Raw genomic sequence first — 20,810 nt, forward strand, 5'->3', positions numbered from 1 at the left:
GAAAGAAAGAAAGAAAGAAAGAAAGAAAGAAAGAAAGAAAGAAAGAAAGAAAGAAAGAAAGAAAGAAAGAAAGAAGAAAGAAAGAAAGAAAGAAAGAAAGAAAGAAAGAAAGAAAGAAAGAAAGAAAGAAAGAAAGAAAGAAAGAAATTGGGTTTCCTTAGTGAAATTTGTAGATTGCTAACCAGTACAACAGATGTTAGAAATGGGCTCACTTTAATGCACTTAATGATATTTAAGATGTATATATAGATCGGCTAAAATATTTTAAACTCTTCTCATTCTTATATTAACAGAGTCTATTTTTGTTGGATTTGAACCTCATGACACACAACCAGAACCTCACAAATCTGAAGTTGGTTTCCTTAGAGATTATGCTCTAGGCTAAAACTTGAGGTGGTCCTATGTCTGGACAGCAATTTTGAATATTTTATTCCCTGATACTGGCTACAAGTCTAAGGCATCTTGTCTGTAGAGTTGTGGCTGGTCTGCGTGAGTGAAACATTCATGAGAAAAGATAGAGCACATCAGAGACAAGAAAGCTGGGATACCAGTGAGTTTATAGTCCTAAGCACTGTTATTTTGTTTTGGTTTGGCATTTTTTGTTATTTTTTAAAAAATTATTTTATTCATTTTAATGAACATTTACAGAGATTTTGGATTTCCATTCATTCTTTGTTGCACTTTTTCTCCCTGCCCACCCCTCCCCTCCCATTCGCTCTTCTCTTTGAAAAGAAAAAAGAAAAACTCCCTCACTGGTATACAATCCCCACCCCCATTCCCCCACCCCACCCTCTGCCCCAAATACACTCCACTTATGCCACCTTTATTCTGGACTCTTGTGATAACCATAATACATTATCATAAATCGCTTTGAATCTGTTCTCTCCCTCATCTGTTTCAATACAGCATACATAATTTATCCAGTTTTTCTCAGTCTTACCCCAATCCCGATGTCAGTCCCCTTCTACAACAGTGGCACCATGCAGCATTCATCCTTCCGTGACTGAGATATTTCACTCAGCACAATGTCCTCCAGGGTCACCTATCTTGAATAATATTTCATGAGTTCCTTGCCTTTCAATGCAGCGCAGTATTCCATAGTGTAAACACACCATAGCTTCTCTGTCCATTTGCTTGTTGATGGGCACGTAGGTTGTTTCCAATTCCTTGCCATTGTGAACAAAGCCACGATAAACATGGGTGTGCAAATATCTGCTTGGATGGCAGTTATGGTCTCTTTGGGGTCTATTCTCAGTAGTGGAATTGTTGGGTCGAATGGTATCTCTACTTGCAACTTTTTGAGAAAGTGCCATACAGCCTTCCACAGTGGTTGCACCATTTTACACTCCCACCAACAGTGGATAAGAGTTCCAGTTTCTCCACAACCTCGCCAGCATTTGTTACTTGCTGTTCTGTCAAATTTTGCTATTCTGACTGGGGTGAGATGATATCTCATAGTTGTTTTGATTTGCATCTTTCTTAGAGCTAGGGGTTGTGAACATTTCTTCATGTGCTTGTTGGCCACCTGGATGTCTTCTTTGGTGAAGTGTCTGTTCATATCTTGTGCCCATTTTTCAATTGGATTATTTACATTTATCTTATTGTGGTTTTCAGGTATTTTATAAATTCTAGATGTAAGTCCTTTATCTGACATGTTATTACCATATATTTTTCCCAGTCTGTGGCTTCCCTTTTTACCCGGTTGGAGAAGTTTTTGGATGTGCATAGGGATTTGATTCTTAGAAGGTCCCATTCATCTATTTTATCTTCTCCTCGTTGTAGACCTAAGCATTGTTTTGCCCCTGCTTGCTCAGGACTGTGTAATAACCATCTAAATAAATGGGCATTTCTTCAGGTTGTAACTACAGGCCTTCCTTGGGGATCCTGGGAGGGGAAAAACTCGCTTTCACTTCTCACCTGTATTGAAGAGCTGCTGATTTTCCCTTGTGGTCTCTGTTCTCTTAGAGACCCTGGATAGCACATGTATTTAAGCAGTCTACTGTCAAAAGATTATGTTTTGAACCCACCCGAGGCTCCTGAGAAGAAAGGCTTGGCGATGTATATGCATTCCTTTTTTTGGGGCGGGATCAAAAGCTCATAATTCAAATTAATAACAGAATACAGTCAAAACAGCTCCCAAACTATGCATGCAGGCACCTCAGCATCTATAGTCATGCTGTCCCCCAGTTCTCAGTCCTGCCAGTGTTGGCTTCCTTCCCCTGCTTGTCCAACAAAGTTCTGAGTCCTGCCACTACTGGCTTTCCACCCCCACCAAAGTTCCATCTCACAGCAGTTCTCCAGTTCAGCCATCGCTGTTGCCACTTGTCCCGAAGTGTGTCCTACATTTCACCAGACTTCCTTTTCTGATGGGGGAAAAAAATTTCTGGGGGTCTATTTCTGAAATGCAGCCATTGAAAACCCTATGGGAGTGTAACTGTATTCTGAAACACATAGGCTTGTCATGAATTGGCATGGATTTGACCAGTTTGACCTTTTGCATTTGTGGGAGGTTTTTGTGGTGGTGGTGTTTGTGTTCTGTCTGTGTGTGTGTGGTGTTTTGTTGTGTTGGTGTTTTGTTTTTGTTTTTGTTTTTTTAAAATCTCTTGGCAGGCACAGTTCTCAAGAGACAGCAATTCCCAGAGCAAAAAAAGAGAGCAATTAATGTAAGCAGAACACAGTGTGCCCTTTAAAGACTTGGAGATAAATGATGGTCCTTGACAACGTAGAATCTGAAACCATTAATGGGTTCCAGCAGAGATAAGCAAGCGCTTCAGAGCCAATCGTGGAGGCTTAAGAGTGTCCTCTCAAAAGGCACCATAGAGAAAAAGCAAAGAAAAGAATGAGTTTATAAAAAAGATCAGGTTAGAACGACCCGAGAAGAGCCAGTGTGGTGGAAAGCCAGAGAACCAGGTACAAACTCCTCTTTTTCTCACAAATTTCTTTCTGTACATTGCATTTGGAAGAAGGAAACCGCCAAGCCCCACTCCCATTCAACAGGACGGGAAGCAATTTCATCTTTTGAAATCAAATGGGAGAAAGAATTGGTGGACAGACTTAAAAGCCTTGTTAAAAGGTTGTTGTGTGCCATCAAGTCAATTCTCACTCATTTTGTTGTTATAGTTAGGTGCTGTGAAGTCACTACCACTCCTAACGCCCAGACCCTACGAACTACCATCAGGTCTCTCTGCCCACGTTCACCAGGCTCACCCCCATCAGGTCTCTGCCCACGTTCACCAGGCCCATTGTTTCAGTCACTGAGGTCTCACATACCTTGGGCTTGATGTCAGGAGGTGCCATTCTTTGGCGGGCTGTCACATCTTTTTCCCAAGGAACAGCTGGTGGGTTTGAACCACTGACCTTTTGTTCAGCAGTCCAGCACTTGAACTACAGTGTCATCAGGGCTCCCTTTATAAGCAATTGTCCTTTAGAATTTGTTTCTCCCAGGACCAAGTTATAGCTACATTTCTCCTGAGCAATCTGTTTTCATTCAGTGATGCTATGAATCATTTTGGAGATAGTATATTCTCTTTTTGTCACTCACTCATTGCTGTGAAGTTGGAAAGGACTCATAGCAGACCATTTTCAGAGGCTGTAAATTGCACAGATTGCCCATCTTTCTCTCTCTGCGCAGCTGATGGGTTTTACCTGTCCATTTTTGTGTTGGGAGTGATGGGGAAGCAGAGAAATGGGAAATAAAAAAAGGTGGCGCACCTCCAGCTTATTTATAAAACCTCCAAGCACGTGCTTTATGGATTCAAGTCCTCCTAAGTTCATCATATATATATTTTTGACCCTCATTTTCTGCATGGTATCCTGTGTATATGTTTATAAGCGACTCCAAATCTCTTGTGAACAAGAACACTTGAGCTATTTACAATAATTTAAATTCAAATAATATTTAAAAAACACAATGAATTTTTTTTATTTCTCTTAAGATGTGAAGTCACTTGCATAGTTCTTTTGTTTTCTTAATGAAAATTACTTTGCTATGGGAAGCCAAACTTTATATCAAATATTATATGAAAACCCTTGTTCAGGAATTGAAGGAATTATAGATTTACAAGTTAGGATTTTTCTTCTGGCAGATCACAGAAAATGAGCTGTTTGTTCCCTGCAGAGAGGAGACAGGTAGGGCCCCCCCCCCTAGAGTGAGTGCTATCACGTGTGAAATACTTCCTGAGCTAGAGCATTAGGTTGACAATAGAGAAAAATTCGGCTTCATTTACAAGGAATTCCTTTTATTATTTGCTTGCCCTGTTTATCAGTAAATACACAGAGAAACATGACTTAGAGTCTTCCGTTGAGAACTGCTGGCCCCCTGTTTTATGCTCTTTGCTCTATCTCATTCCTGTGTGTTTGTCTCATTATAAATAATTATAAAATTACTTTACCCTTGGTCTGCAACAACTGACTTTTTTGCCTCATACCTATTCATATGCAAACAATACAGATAATCTCAAGAACATAACACCAAATCTCACCACCCAGGGAGAAAAGACACTAACACTTTGATAAGCATCTGTCTACACATTTCTTCTTCAACATACTCAGACAATTCTACATAAGTGGAAATTTTGTTCTTTCTTAAAACTCACTAAGTTTTATAAGGTTGATATTAAAATGCTCATCTTTTTGGTAGCTGCATAATAGTCTATTATGAGTAACTACAGTGGATTTAGACCCTCAATTCCTTAGATGGGTTTGACTCAGTCTCTCTGTGGGCTTCCTGTGGCTGGAATTCATTAAGGGAGGAAACTGTCCAATTTTTTTCCCCTACAGAGAGGTTGGTGGTTTCAAACTACCAACCTTTCTAACCTTTCTTGCTCACTATACCGCCAGAGTACGTTCTAAAAGGGTAAGGAGACACATGATTGATAGGTTTATTGTGCATTCTGCTGGACCTTTTACCCTTTTGGGAGAAAGATGGGAAATCTCCTGTGAGATTTACAGCCTGTGAAAATCCTCTGGAGGGTCACCTATGAATCAGTTCCCGGCTCCACTATAATTAGTTGAAGTTTTACCCTTAAGAAGATGGCACTGTTGTTGGCGGCTGAAGCCATCAGCTTTACGTAGTCTGAGTATAGGTTCCTCATCTACTGCTATGTTTTAGACCATGTTCTAGTCTTGTAGTATGAAAGGTGGACTAAGCGTTCTGCCTATGAAACAAAACAACCATACTTTTCCCAAAATGACAGGAAAAAATATTAATGAACGGAATGTCTGTCATATTAAAATTTATTCTCCTGTATGCTCTTATATTTTTGGAGTCTGCTTACACTGTTTTTATAGATTTTTAAAAATTATGTTTTAAATGGTATAGAATTTAGCCCAAGTTTTCATATTGAATTTTATAAGACTGGCGGGATTGGTCATCGAGACTTGGTTACAATCAGATGAAAATAGGGAATGATCACTCCCAGCAAATCAAGGGGGAGAACTCGATCCCGCCAACTGATTTTTCTAAACAGTGAAAGCAGGATCCATTCAAGCTGTTTCCGGCGCCAACTAAGAGGGCAGAAGTTTGCTGGTCGCCAGCGCAGCTGATCACGGTGAAAGGAACGCGACGCCACTCCGTAGGTCGGGACAGGGACAGGGTAAGCTCTGGTGATCCTGCAGGTGCCTTAGTCTCAAACAGTCACATTTGAACCTCCCCCTTGGAAACTGCGAAGTACTTACCCTTATCTTCCAATTATTTTTTTTTTTTTTTGCTCTCTGCAGCTAAAGAACAGCAGGTGAAATCCCTTTCAGGTGACACAACAAAAAGAAAAAATCTTGTTCCATCCCAAATAGTAAGCTTCTAAACTTTGCTCAAAGGATAATAATCCAAAATCATATCCACTTTCCTCTCACAAGCCTATAGGGCACAGTAGAACTGCTTTACAGGGTTTCCAAAGTTGTAAATATATAAGGCAGCGGACTGTCTCATCTTTCTCCAGTGGAGCTGCTACTAAGTTGGAACCTTTGGGTGTTTGATTGCTAGTCCAGGGCTTAACCACTGCACTATCAAGTTCCTTCACGGGATGGTAATTCGTGTTTTTTGGTAAGGGACCACCGGCTAAGAAAACTACCAGCTCCAGAGGCTGCACTCGCAGCGCAGGGGTGCGCGCTCTACTTCCCAGAACGCTGTATTTCGCTCCAATCCCTATCCCGGCCTGCTTGCTGTGGCCGCACAGCCTTCTGGGACTTGTAGTGCGCTCCAGAGTCGGTTTTCACGGTCCGCGCAGGCTCGCGCGGCCTCTGTCTGCCCTTCGGCCCTGCGGAAGCCCCAACCCAGGTTTCAAGGCTCCCCACCTCCATTCCTTTCCATCTCCCGCAGGGCCCAACCTCCTCCGGTCACGTGGGAAGTGTGGAGCGTGGCAGTTGGTTGAGAGCTTTCAGGGGCGGGGTGAGAGGCCCTGCGGTTCCTTGCCCCTTGTCGGGCTGCTTGTTTGGCTGCTGCCGTCACCTCATGGCGACTCGGGTAGAGGAGGGATCGCGGGGAAGAGGTGGTGGCGCTGAAGAGGCGACTGAGGCCGGACGGGGCGGACGGCGACGCAGCCCGAGGCAGAAGGTCAGTCCGGAGAACAACCTGGTCCCTGCCCGGCAAGGAAGATACAAGAGTTCTCTTTCTCGGGGGCCACCTCTTCACTCTCCCTGGTTACCTTTAGTCACCGGACGAATATCCGGTCCTCTTCCCTTTGGGGGGTGACGAGTGTGGGAGCAGGTGGGGGGTTGGGACCGAGAAGGGTGAGATGGGAGGGAGCAGCAGTTAGGGTTTGGGAGTACGCGATGATAGGGGAGGGCAGGCAGGGGGCGCAGCCAGATCCACGGGTTCAGGGGTGCAAGGCAGGGGCTCTCCAGGTGTGACAGCCACGTGCGGCCAGGGATCCCCCAGCGCCAGGTGTCTTCTTTCAGCTCCCAGTGTCCCCGTATGCCCCACGCTGGGCACTGCCCGCCGAAGGGCTGCCAGGGGTCCCTGGGGCGCCCCTCAGCCTTCTGGCAGGTGTGCAGGGCGCGTTGCGGGGTGTGCTCCCGCTGAGCCGACGAGGCTGTTGCGCAGTAAGATAACAGCGCGGGAACCGGGGCTGCGTGGCGCCCCCTTCTCCCTGCTATGCCTGTCACTGCGTGGGCGTCTGGCGAGCCCCGCGGGGTCGCACACCCCTGCCCCGGGTCCCTGTCCCAGCTGCGCGTGGGACTGGGGATGAGAGGTGATGCTGGAGTGCCTTGGTCCTGCATAGTTGCAAGCAGCATCCTCATCACTTGTCTTCCCCGTCCAGCGTTTTCTCCTTTTACTACTTTGTGGATTTTCCTCTATCTTCTGTGTACATCTTAGTATATAAAGTGTTACATATAGTCTTTTTTGTATATATTCCATATAGGGCCACTATGTATTGGAATCTACTCCAAGGCTTATGACTTATTAGAAGAACAACAGAATGTGTGAGTGTGTGTATTTATGTAAAAGCTTGAGCTCCTTCTAGACCCTGGCCCTTTGGTTTCTTAATCTGGTAGAGAGACTGTACCATTCCTCATGCCTTACTTGACTCAAGTCAAGGAGTTTTCCTTGAGCTCCTCACCCGATACAAGAAAATCAAGATCTCCTTCAGAAAGGGAGAATTACACTTGTTCTGGAGTTCAGTGGGTGGAGTTGGAAAAAGATTGCACAATGAATGGGCTACAGGGTACAGGACAATTCTTGGCCCCGATAACTGCGAGTGTGGGTGAGTGGATGAGAGAGGCAGGCCTGGGAAGATAGATACCCCATTTCTTTTTTCTCTGGACTTACTCCTTGATCACCCAGGGTGATTTAATGTTACTTAATTGTACATTTGAGTACTCTTAAAAATCACTCCTGTACGCAATTATGACATAATATTTTCCTAATGTGGTTAATGAACTTCAAAAGAGAGAACAAAGAGTCTGGTTTGCATCTGAGCTAAGTAGCAAGAATGAGCTTTTTTTGCCTCTGTCTCTGAGGTGAGGTATTTTCATGCCTTTTCTGCATGAGGGTGTTACTACTTCTCAGTTACCTGGCTTGCTTTCTCTCTCTCTTAGCTATGAAAGAAAGATCCAGTACTTGCAGGACTGAAAAAGAAGCTGTGGCCTAAATGTACTCTAGGGATTCCACATTGTCACTTTGGACACTTCACTTTGGGAGGGTGGGGAGCCAGTTTCAGTGTTTGATTTCATAGTTCTCCCAAGGGAGAGCTCTGATAAAAAGCCTCTACAATTCAGGATATAAATTATCTTTTAGGCCATTAGGGTAGGGGTAAAAAAGGACTGGCATTAAATACAGAAGTTTAATCAACTAGCATTTTAAGCTACTCAGATAAGATGTAATGAGACTTTGTGGCTTTGAGCTCTGGTAACTGCTGGATGTGAATAACCAGAACTGACTCTTCTGTGTAGACTGACCTCATGCTCCTTTTTTGGTTCATGCTTTTCTGGACATCTCTCATTAAATTAGTAGATGATGTAGAATAGTTGATATGAGCAAACCAGTTGGTTTGTAGTCAGTTTCAACTCATGGGAACTCCAGGTGTGTGGCAGCATAGAACTGCTCCGTAGGGTTTTTAGTGGCTGTTTTTTTTGAAAATGTATCTCTAGGGGAGGGGTATGTGTGTGTATGTTTTAGGTGCCTCTGGATGGATTCAAAATCCCGTATTTTTGGTTAGCCAACTCTTTGGTTAGAGAAGCATCATTAACCTTTTGTACCACCGAGGAACTCCAGATACATAGTTAAATGATAATTTTTTTTTTAAAAGAAATTGGCAGGATCTCTTATGTTTGCTAACTTTAACCCTTGCCCTTTTTCTCTTTTTTTCTGGGAGCAGAAATAATGTGTAACAAAATTGTGTGGTTATTTTAAAAAGTACTAAAGGAATTAAAAGGATAGTGACTCTTGCTGTCTTGGTTATACTCTTCAACTTGAAGTGAGGAACAGTTTGAGATGAACTCTCTTGGTTCCTGGTTCTTTTAACCATCTACTTAGTCCTTCTTGACCTGCTTCAGTTTCTTAACTACATCCATTTGAATGGTTCTCATAGGGTGACTTTTTTCTTTGAGAGCTAAAATGAGTGTATTTTCAGGGTTCTCTTGAAGAATTATTTAAAACTGTGCTAATATGGTCACCACTAGCCCTGTGTGGCTATGGAAATGAATTAGAATGAGATAATGTTAATTCAGTGCTCCCGTCTCACTAGCTTCCTTGCAGGTGCTTAGTAACCAGTGCCCAGTACTACTGCATTGGACAGCACAGATCTAGAACAGTTCCATCACTGCACAACGTTCCATGGGACGCCACTCAAAAAGGACGGGATCAGCATTGTCACGTGCCCTGACATCTTTCTGAGCATCAAGCTCTTTCATAAATTGTCTTACTATCGAAGATAGCATTTATTTAATAAGACTGATTTTTCATAAGGGTAGACTATCTTTGATGAGGGAGTTCTGGTGGAGAAGTCTGTAGGGAGTTGCGTTGCTAACCCGAGGTGGTGATTCTAATCCACCAGTGGCTCCATGGAGGAAAGATAGCCATCTCTTCTGTCGTGATTCATAGCTTTGGAAAACCGCCAGAGGATCAGTTAAGAGTGGGAATCTACTCAGAGACAATGAGAAAAGGAGAGGGCCTGAGAGAAAAGGGATAGGGAGAAAGAGCAAGAAGGTTTGGCTTAGGAGTGTTAAAAAATTATGTACTATTAGATTTGTTTTTGGGTACATGACCCCTTGCAAGGATAAAAATATATGTAACCGAGGCCTAAATTAACATTGTTTTCCAGTTTTTACAGCGTATGTATGCATGCATTAACTCCTTCAGCATCACCAAGATATACTACGGAGAAGGCCAGTCATATACAGATGAGGAGTTGCTCAGTGAGGTTAAGGGATTTGCCCAGGGGTTGAAGCTGAGGCTAGAACTCAATAATACCCTTTCATCTGCATCACAGTAATAAGTAGTATGGGAGTGGGTAAATAGTGTGGATCTCAGAATCAAGACTCTTGACTCTCTGCCGCTTATTAGCCATGCGACCTTGGGCAGATTTCTCAAGCTTTCTAAGCCTCATTTTCATCATCGGTAAAGTGGAAATGAAGCTAATACTGACCACATAGGATTGCTGTGAAGCTTGAGAGTTCCTGTAATACGTGAGGCACAGTGCTGGGCATACAGGATTTGATTGGCTTTGGAGGGGAGGTTATATGGAAACATTCATTTTCCTTTTGCTCTTAGGGTGCTATTTTGTAAACATATTTTCTGACCTTACTTTGCACATTCTTCCCTCTCTCTAGAACCTCTATGTGATAGACATAATGAGGAGAAATCAGGTCAGGGGTTGGCAGGAATATGTGAGTAGGAAGAAACCATGTCACTTTCTTGCTTCTCTTTCCATCCGAGATCACCATGAGCTTCCACTCATGGCAAGTGAACAAGCAATAAACCAAGTGATCTTCCGTTTTCAAATTGTGTCCCCACACTTTGGTTAATTTCATTTTCACACTGAACCAGAGGAAGGGCAGTAATGAGAACAGACAAGAGCCAGCACATTCCTCTAATCATGCCACACTTGTATATCATAACGTGCCGCATTTACATACTGTGTTCTCAGGTATGTTCTTAATGTCATTTTGTGTGCCATGTATGCTGGTTTTGACTAGATATGTTTATTTGGAAAAGTATAGGTTAAATCCTAGTGAAATACACCAAAATGTGTATGAATTCCCCTTTTTGAGTCTTCTTAGTAGCATTCACTCTAATAAATTTCTTTTTAAAAAAAAATTATTTTATTGTGTGTGTGTGTTTGTGTACCGTCAAATCAGATCTGACTGGTACAGGAGGAGATTGTCCCCCCTTCTCCAGAAGAGCATCTGGTGAATTCGAACTGTGCACCCTCTGGGATTGCAGTGCAGTTTCTTGCCACTAGGCCACCAGAGCTCGCCAACAGATTTCTTTTAATTCAGATTTTGTGCTTTGTAGATAGCTGTGCTCCAAAGGAAATAACGTTTGTGGTTTCTGTCTTATGTACTCTGCTAAGCACTTAAAATGTCTATGCATTCTAATATCTCAACTCTACCAAGTAGGTGATATCTCCTGTACAGATTGGAAAACTGGCGTGGCGGCAATGTTCAACTGACCTCTTCATCTAAAGGGGGATGGAGAATCGAGATCAACAGCCCAAGGCCGATTCCTGTGAGGCAGAGGTCAGCTTTTTCCTCAACCTTTTCATCAATTCTGATGGCAGACCATGTCAACTTCTCTGCTAATTCATTGCAGTGACCACACAGAACTCACAGACCATACTCACACCTACAGGATTTATTAGGGAAGTGACAGGTTTCAATTCAGGAACAGGAAACAACTCAGTACTGTTCTTCAGTCAGTACAGCTTCTTGGTGGTACCCAAAGGCAGGACTCTCCCTGCCCCTATACCCTGTAGCCTATCAGACCTCTTATGCTGGTCAGGCCACTGAGACAAGTTGTCATAATTCTTTTGCTGCATTGATAAAACCCCAGAGGCACCAACACTGCCAATAAGCAGTGACCCAAAGGTGCTCAGCTCTCTCGTTCCATTAGTCAGCAAGCTTAGCTCCTTTGAGATGTGCCTGGAGGTAGGTACCCTATTCTGCTCGCAAGCCCCCTGCCTGAAGGTGCTCAGTTTTTCCTCTGAGGGTTTGGAAGCTTTCTTTGCCATCTCCTGCTGATCTTCTGGTTCTGCTGCTGCTAGTCGTGCTGCATCTTCTCGATATCATGAACCATCTCTGATGTTAGAGCTCTCTTTTGGTTCTAGGAAGTTCTCAGTGCGAAGGATATGTTCTGTACTCAGCTTTGTCTTGGTGGCAATGTGCATCCCTCTTTCTGCCTCTGGGATGGCTCATTTTAAGCCCAGCAGGATGGTAAAAGTGACCAACCAGTCTCTTCCTAAGGTTCCCTATACCTTATTTGAATGGTCCCACCCCTATAGTGGTGCCATGTACCTCATTTGCAAACTACTCAACCCCCTTGGGCTATTCACATACCTTATTTGCATAGTCTCATACAGTCATTTTGTAGGTGGCATCAAACCATGGCAAAAAAAGCCATATGAAAGCAGTTCATTGCCCTATACACACAAGTTCACTAGAAAGATCAAAACCTACACACAGCTTGCTTAAAGAACATAGTTTCTAGTCAGTGAAGTTTGCCTAGAGTTGGTATATACAGGTCGTCTCCAACTTAGAAGGAGTTTCCATTCTGATGACTCTCTTTATTATCACTATCTTCATTAACTCTGTAGTGTTTTACACACTAAATTAGAAAAGCGAACATCTGAGATTGATAACATCAACAAATAATACGCTGCAACATATTACCACCTATAAGATGTAAAAAAACAAAAGACTCTCATCAGTGCAATTTGTCATAACTTGATTACTTTGTAAGTCAGAGACCACTTATAATTATAGAATTAATAGTTTCTTTAAAAAAAAAAACCAAACCCAAAACATTTTCAAGTTATTTTCTTGTTGTGTACCAGCGAGTCTGATCTGACCGACATATAGGAGGAGATTTTGCCCCTCCTTCTCCAGTGGAGCATCTGGTGGATTTGAACCACGCGGCTTTGAGATTGTAGTGCAATTTCTTGCCACTAGACCACCAGAGTTACTAATTAATAGTTTCGTAGTTAAATTCAATTGCATGCCCTGTGTCTGCTAGCATAGCTAGCTTGATAGTTCAGGTATATTCTGCCTCTTTCCTTTCCCCTTAAAAACCTTTTATTTAGTTTTACGATGACTGTTAGTACCTTTTGGTTAATTCAATAGATGTGACTATGTAAATATTAAGTAGTAGTCATCAACACAGATAATTAGCTGGTGGGACATTTCTGGAAGAGGATAAAAATAGATCAGGTGATCTTTAAAATCCATTTAGAAACGGAGACTCTATTTTTATGATTCAGTCTGTTTCCTAGTTAAAATGCTGTTGACACTTTGACCACTTAAATTTTATTACTTGAAGGACAAGACTTAAAAGACCAGTGTTGTCTTCCTGTGCTCTCAAAATAATTAGTATTTGTTGCTTAAGGTGTTGATTTGCATTCCACATTACATTTCTAAAATGTCCCCAGCATGACTCTCCCTCTTCTCTGCCACCCAGTCTTTAGTGACCATGAATAATACTTACTTTACTGAGCCACCGCTTTTTATTTTTCTTCTTTCCCTGTTTGCAGAAAGGTCAAGGTAGAATGATTTGAAAGGAATGATATACCATTGGCTTAGAAACAAGTTTCTTTAAAAAATTTGTGTACTGATATGTGTACTGCATTAAAAATGAGAAGGTATTTTAGAAAATGCCCTTATTGAAGTAGAAGAAAGTTCTTTGTAGCAACAGTTTATGTCAACAATTTGTATCTAATAGCTCTGAAAGGTTAGTGGTTGTTTATCCCCGCTTTTGAGAGAAAGGAACAGAGGTCCACCTGCCTATGGCCACGCAGGAGGCAGTAAGCAGTATGTACGTTTTCAAAGGTTGAGCTCTTTTTTGGCTCCAAAACCATTATCCATTCTGTGTATCTCATGCTGTCTTTACACATTTCTTGATAGTAACAGTTAAAAATACGGTCTTTACTGAACACGAGCAGAACTTGGTGATAGGTCAAATGAACAGTAGTACTTGCTAAATGAAAAGAAATGATGAAAGATCTAGTTGGCGATTAGAAGGTACAAGAGATCTAATACCACCTACAGACCAGGAAGGTTTTGAGCCTTACAGAGTTTTTGTTTCGTTCATCGAGGCCTTCACTTGATTCAGGAGGTGAGCTGCTGTGTAACTCCCTGCAAAGCTACTTCCGAGTGTAATTTGGATAAATTGAAAAAATGGCATAAACTGCCTGCTGTTTTGAAGCACCAAGTTGACAGAGACCCATTATTTTAACTTCTGTTAAATAAAGTCCACACAACATGGTGTTAACAAGGAGCTAAAGTGATCTGAATAAAGTAGGACAAGTAAAAAGAGAAGGCTTGATGTTTCAAAGATGGATCACGATTGGTCCAGGTGGAGCTGAGGAAGGGTGACTTCATACAATTGGGACAGGGATGCTCCACTTAGGTAACCCATAAAAGTGGAGGACCATTTTACATACAGGAGTCTGTGGCTTGAGGATGCTACTTAAGTGACCAGACCCTGCCCATCTGCAAAAAGGGCAGGCCCAAGCATATTAAATGGCTTTGGCTAATCTTTGAGCTTCCTCATCTTTTTACTGCTGGGTCTATAGGCAAATACAGGAATTTTTTAGATTGCAGGTAACCATTGAGTTATAGTTTCAGAGCTAAAAGTGATTTTATATAGCATGTAGTACAGCAGTCTTCATTTCCATTAAAAGAAGTAGCCTTAGAAGTTAAATGAAATATAACTTTTAACTTAATCCTTGTATTAGAAGACAAATGATAGATACAGCCTAATACCTCATTTACTGCTGCCAAGTCAGATCAGACTCCTAGCTGACTCTCCATTGTGATTCTGAGACTCTTAAGTGGCACAGGAAGGAATTGCCCATCTTTCTCCTGAGGAGTCGTTGGTGGATTTTTTTTTTTTTTTAAATTTTTGTGTGAGTGTACCATCAAATCAGATCTGACTGGTACAGGAGGAGATTGTCCCTCCTTTTCCCGGCAGAGCATCTGGTGGATTCAAACCGTGTGCCTCTGGGATTGTAGTTGCAGCTCCTTGCCACTAGGCCACCAGAGCGCCCCTTCGTTGGTGGATTTGAACCAACAGAGAGCACAGCCTTGCTTTGGATTAGCAGCGAGACTCTCTATGGACTAACCCACCAGAGCTTCCCATATAGTCTCTGTACATGTGAAAATAGAATAATAGAACCAACTGTCCTGTTATTGAGATGAAGAGGCTGAGGAAACGATCCTAGCTAGACCTTTTCCAAACCCTTATGCTCATTCTTGGCCTCTTCACAAAGTCGGGAAACCAGCCGACCTCGTCCCTTGGTTTATCTCTGGCTTGCCCCTCTTCTCATTTCCCTGTTCCTGCCTCTCTGTTCCTCGTTCTCTTACTGCAGTAATCAATTTGGATTCTTTTACTGTCAACAAATTGTTGTTGGGACAACTCTTATAATTCCTCTTGCCTCCTGCTCCAATTTATGTCCCTCCTCAGAACGCCATCATTGCTCTGACTCCACATACTTTCATTTTGTTTGTTATGGCTTCACATACCATAGAAACCATTCACTTAATGCTTGTAATTCTCATTATGTAGGTTTCAGTATGTTCACATAGTTGCTTAATTAGTACCACACAATCATTTATACTTTATTATTTTGCTATTGTGGAGAATATAGACATCAGAACTTAAACCAGTTCAATAGTTTTTTTGTGTACAATTTAACAATGTTGATTATGTTGTTGAAGTTGCAAAACCATGCTTACACTTTGTCCGAGTTGTTCTCTCATTAACATAAACTCACTGTCTCCTAAACGTTCTAATATTTTGAATTGTGTTCAATTTGATCTATATAGATAGATTTTAAAAGGGCATCATAATGCTCAAGGCAGACATTTTTTATTAGTTAAAGCTACATTCTTGTTTGGTCTTAAGGAGAGACATCAGGGAATATTTTTTGTTTAATAGTAATTTTGTTATGTCAATGCAATAGGCTCATGGGTTCCTCCAGCCTCCATGATTATAGAAAGCCTTCACTTTCCAAGAATCTGAAATTCTGTTTTGTAATTTTTCCTCTTTTGATCAGGATTCTTCTGTGGCATCTTTGATAATTATGTTCAGTACTAAGTATCAGGGCACCATCTAGTTCTTCATAGCATAGGAGGCAGTTTTCATAGAGGCCATTAACCACATATCCCATATTCTCCTATTCCTGTCTCTTCTTTCTCATTTACTCCACACATGTTAACATGACCTAAGAGGAACATGTTCTTTGGGATATTGTTATGTGCTATTAAGTCACCTGTGACTCATAGTGACCCTGTGTACAACAGCCCTAAACCTTGCTCTATCCTGTGCTAACCTTATTGTCTCTGACACATCTACCCTCATTACCCTAGTCACTGAATCAATCCATCTCATAGAGGGTCTTCCTCTCTTGCACTGTCCCTTCACCCTTTGAAGCATGATGTCCCTCTCCAACGACTGGTCCCTCCTTGCAATATGTCCAGAGTATGTTAGATGAAGCCTCAGAATCCTTGCCTCTAAGGAGCAGGCTGGTCTCACCCTCTCTAGGACAAACTTGTTTGTTCTCCTAGCAGTCCGTGATATAGTCAGTACTCTTCTTCAGCACCACAGCTCAAAGGCATAGTTCCTCTTCATGCCACGTGTGAACTTCTCTGACCCTTCCTGCCAGTCTGTCTCATCTCTCTCTGTCTCTCCTCTCTCTCTTTGGCCTGGGACAGAGAATCTTGTCTGAGAGCCTGAGAGCCCCCCAATAAAAGCGTCTTTTGCTTTAAAAAAAAAAAGAATTTAGTGTACTTATTTCATGACCTTGAACAAATTGCTTAAAATTACCCTTTAACATGGGCAGTTTACTCATGCATTGTGGGTTAGTTCTTGGGCTAAAATGAGGAAATATATCAGGTACTGTTGCCATCAGTTTTTAAGCGAGCCAAGAACAATAAAGGCCAAGGGAAAATGGTTTCTAATTGTCCCTCACCACTCAGTTGGACTGTGCTCTTCGATATAGTTACTTAATAGAAGGGGTATGTGAGGCCTACTTTTTGGGTCTAACTGGCCAATGAGCAGGTGCCATTCTTTTTCTTCTCTCACCTGGTCCTAGAGCCTTTCCTTGGAGGCAGATCTGCCTGGTGATTGGTGCCAGGAAGCAATCCCCTCTAAAGTCATGTTTTGACTGAGCAGACATTCTGTTCTTTAGCCGTATTCCCACTACTGCCAGAGCAGCAGTTCTTAAATTTTTAGTTTCAACATCATTTTGTGCTGTTGAGTCGGAACTCACCCATAGCTGACCCTCCAATGGTTTTCAGAGGCAGTAAATTGCATGGGAATAGATTACCCATCCTTCTGATGAACAGCTGGTGGATTCAGACCTTTGGGATTACATCGCCGCTTCTTATTGAGAACCCTAAAGAGCTTTTGCTTATGTGAGTTAAATCTAAAAATACTGTATTAGAAATTAAAGCAAAATTTTTATTCATTTTAAAAGTGAAGTACTATAAAATGTGTAACAATCTCTCCCACAAAACATAGCAGCTTAAAGCAATGTGTGTTTACTGCCTTCCAGTGGGGTCCTCTGCGGCAGGGTGGTGTGAGCTGCAGTCATCTCGAGGCTCCTCTGGGAAGGCACCCACGTGAGTTGGCTGGCAGGATTCAGTTCCTCCCAGGCTGTTGGACTGAGGCCTCAGATCCTCATGAGTTCTTGGCCATAGGACTCCCTTGGGTCCTTGCCATGTGGCTTCTCCATAGGCATCTTACAACATGGCAGCTGGCTTCATCCAAGCAAGAGAAAGAGGGCTGGCAAGAAAAGGAAGCCACAGTGTTTTGTAACTTTTTTTAAAAATGGACATATCCTGTAAACTTCCATTAAAATGAATAAGAATAAAAAAATTTTAAAAAATGGACATATCTCCTCCCCTGTCATTTACAGCCTCAGAAAACCCTCTAGAGGGTCGGCTATGAATTGACTCCAGCTCAACAGCAATGAGTGATTATTGTTTATTCTCTTCATTAGAAGAGAATAACTAAATATCAGCGCACTCTCCAGGGGAGGAGATAACACAAGTGTGTAAAGTGATAGGAGACTGGGATTGTTACAGAAGGAACACTTTTAAATTGCAAAAAAGAACTGTTTTTCCTAAGTAAAAGTTACTGAGAAGAGGACCTTGTATTACAGTTTTACAGATCTTTTAAATGAATGGCTTCATAGAATGACAGTTGGATTCTCTCTTATAACTACTGCTTTGATTCTGTGGCCTTTTGCTGTTGTAGTTAAAGTATATGAAGATAATCTGGCCTCACACGTACTTGTAGGAACAGGAAAGAATAGTAGACTTTTTGATTAATTGTGGGAAATCTTTACTATTACACTACAATCTGACCAGTAGTAGTAGTGGTTTTAGTACTTAAAGTTAGTTGCAGTGTTGTACCATCCGAATCTGTATCAATGAACTTTTCAGACCGTGTCCATTGATCTACTTCACACTTTGCTCCCAGGCGTCATCCAAACTTAGTGCTCTCCTGAGTTGTGTTGACCTATGATATGTTGGCAAGTTTGTTATTAAAAAAATGACATTCATTTTGTCACTGATATGATGAAGAAAATCTAAGAGTTGGAAGGCTATCACGTTCATGGTGGCAGATCATTTAAAAAATTACACTTTTTGCTTGAAAGGTCGGTTTTTATCCTTGGCAATAAATACTGCCAGTTGTTTGCCTTGAAAGGACAGAACTCACTTCATATATTATTGAGAAAATCTCTGATAAGTAAAATTGCTTGGTTGTTTTTTTTTTTTTTTTTAAAAAAACCAAAACAACAACCCAGAAATGTTGGAGGGAAAAATTGGCTAGTGTGGCTCATGGTTCAAAGATCTCTGCTAATGCCCATCCTTAGGAGCCACCATCCTTTAGGATGAAACGGCAGTGCTTAGCCTGTGCTTCCATATTAATATTATCACAAAGAATATTAGACAGATGTGTACTGAAGGGTTGAGATGAGAGAAAATGCATAATGAGCACTGCTTCAGCAAAGACATTCTTAAGAGAAAATGTCCCCACCCCCTATCCCTTCTTCTGGGTGTATGGTGGTGAAGAAAACCAAGGCTACTCTATAGTGGGGTGTCTTCTGGAACTAGCACGGAGACTACATTCATACCATCAATGCACATGTCAACACCAAAAGAGGGCAAATAGCTTCTTTTTTTTTAAAAAAAAAATAGTATTATATATTATTGTAGTTGTGTTGACCCTGCAGTGGGTTTTCAGAGACAGTAAATTGCATAGGAGGAGAATGCCCATCCTTCTTCAGTGAAACAGTTGGTGGATTTGAACTGCATGCCTTTGGTACTGTAGCTCAGCTTCTTATCACTAGGCCACCAGAGCTCCCGCAAATAGCTTCTTAGTATTACAAAGGAGCCCTTTTGGTGTACTTAAGTCACTGGCTGTTGATTGAACCACCCAGCTACACTAAGGGAGAAAGCTGCGACAGGCTGTTTCAGTAAAGATTTCCAGACTTGGAAACCCTGAGGGGCAGGTCTATAGTTTGGAATTAACAGGGCCCCACAAAATGGCATCATTATTAGGAGAATCGTTTTTGACCTTGTTATTAGTTGCTGTTGAGTTGACTATGATTCATAGCAACACAGTGAGCTGCAGAACTTTGCCCTGTCCCGCACTGTCTTCATGATCTCTGATACACTCCAGTTCATTGTTACAGCCACTGAGTTCATCTGTCTTGTTCAGGGTCTTTCTCTCTTCTCCGACCTCAACTTTTCCCAGTCCAAGGATTGACCCCCTCCTGACAGCATGCTCCATGTATGTGAGACAGAGTTTTACCATCCTTGACTCTTAAGGAGCACATTGATTGCACTTGCTTCAAGACAGGTGTTCTTTCCTCCAACACCACAGCTCAGAGTCATTGATGATTCTTCTGTCCTCCTTATTTATTGTCTTAACTTTCAGATGTGTAGAAAGCAGTTGAAAATACTATGACTTGGAACGAATGCTCCTTAGTCTTTAAATGGACATCATTGCTCTCCACCACTTTAGAGATGTCTGTAACAGCAGATTATCTTAATGTACCACATTTTTTGAGAACTACTGCCCCAAAGTTTTATCAGAAGTGGGATCTATTTCACCTGATTTCATCTTCCCAAAGGCTATTCTGTTTCTTTTTTCCGTGGGCCTATGTTTATGTTCTCCTAAGACTTGCTTTGGCATCCCAGTTGTTATTGACCTGACTGCTTTGTCTTGTTAACTCAGGCAATTCAGTAATACTAGCAGTCAGGATACTTTTATATTTAATTCCTGATTACTAGTATAAAGTAAGTCTTATATGCTGAAGGATCGAAGGATAGTCTATGCCAAAAGATAGTCATCCTGATTCCTTAAGTATTCTTTAGGACGTTCCCTGTAGAAGCATCTAGCTCTATATGAAAGGTGACCAGAAAATGCCAAGCCCACTGCCAGCCAGTGGATTCCAACTCACAGAGACCTTGTAGGTCAGAATAGAACTGCCATAGGCTTTCCAAGGCCATAAATCTTTTTGTAAGAGCAAATGGCCTCATCTTCTGCAGAGAAGCTGACAACTTTGAATTGCCAACCTGTGTGTGATTAGGAGTCTACTTCTGTAACCATGGTACCAGCAGGCCCCTAGATTTTCCGTAAATATACCATATTTTTATACAGATAATAGGTGTGTTTAATGCTTTATGCCAACCGGAGTTCCCTACCCAGGTATTTACTTACATAAGCTTGCTATGCTGCAGGAAAAATTTGCATACAGCAGTTATGAAAGTACCTCTCCTGGGAGGATACAAGGTAGGGGGAAAAAATAAACATTATTTATATAAAAAATACAGTAGATTTCAATAGCTTTCTTCCTCTATTTGCTCTGGACAGTGCTCTCAGTATCTTTGAATTGTAAGGCTGAGCTAAATATGTAAAATAGCTGGCCATAGTAATTAATATATGTTAGGGTTTATTCCCCCTTCCTTTACTCCAAACTCAGTTTTATCTACACACAATGTTTTTATACAAATAACATGCATGTTCCATACTTTGCATACCATGCAAACTCCAGCAGGCTGTTAGAAGAGCATGATTGTAGTATCTTTTTTTTTAAATTTATTAATTTTAATGAACATTTACAGAGATTTTGGATTTCCATTCATTC

The 20,810-nt window shown here is 41.7% G+C and overlaps 1 protein-coding gene across 1 annotated transcript in view; it reads left to right on the top strand.

The window, feature by feature from the left end:
• The first annotated feature begins 6,407 nt into the window (after window positions 1–6,407).
• The window catches only part of TXLNG (taxilin gamma), a 49,385-nt gene continuing 34,982 nt past the window's right edge, over window positions 6,408–20,810 (top strand). Inside the window, exon 1 of the mRNA XM_006892431.1 lies at window positions 6,408–6,550. Coding sequence (XP_006892493.1) covers window positions 6,449–6,550 — 102 coding nt within the window. The 5' untranslated portion in view covers window positions 6,408–6,448. The remainder of the gene's footprint in view (window positions 6,551–20,810) is intronic.

This window comes from Elephantulus edwardii, unplaced genomic scaffold (genome assembly GCF_000299155.1).
Source record: "Elephantulus edwardii isolate Elephantulus edwardi_28Jun2011 unplaced genomic scaffold, EleEdw1.0 scaffold00115, whole genome shotgun sequence".
Lineage (NCBI taxonomy): Eukaryota > Metazoa > Chordata > Mammalia > Macroscelidea > Macroscelididae > Elephantulus > Elephantulus edwardii.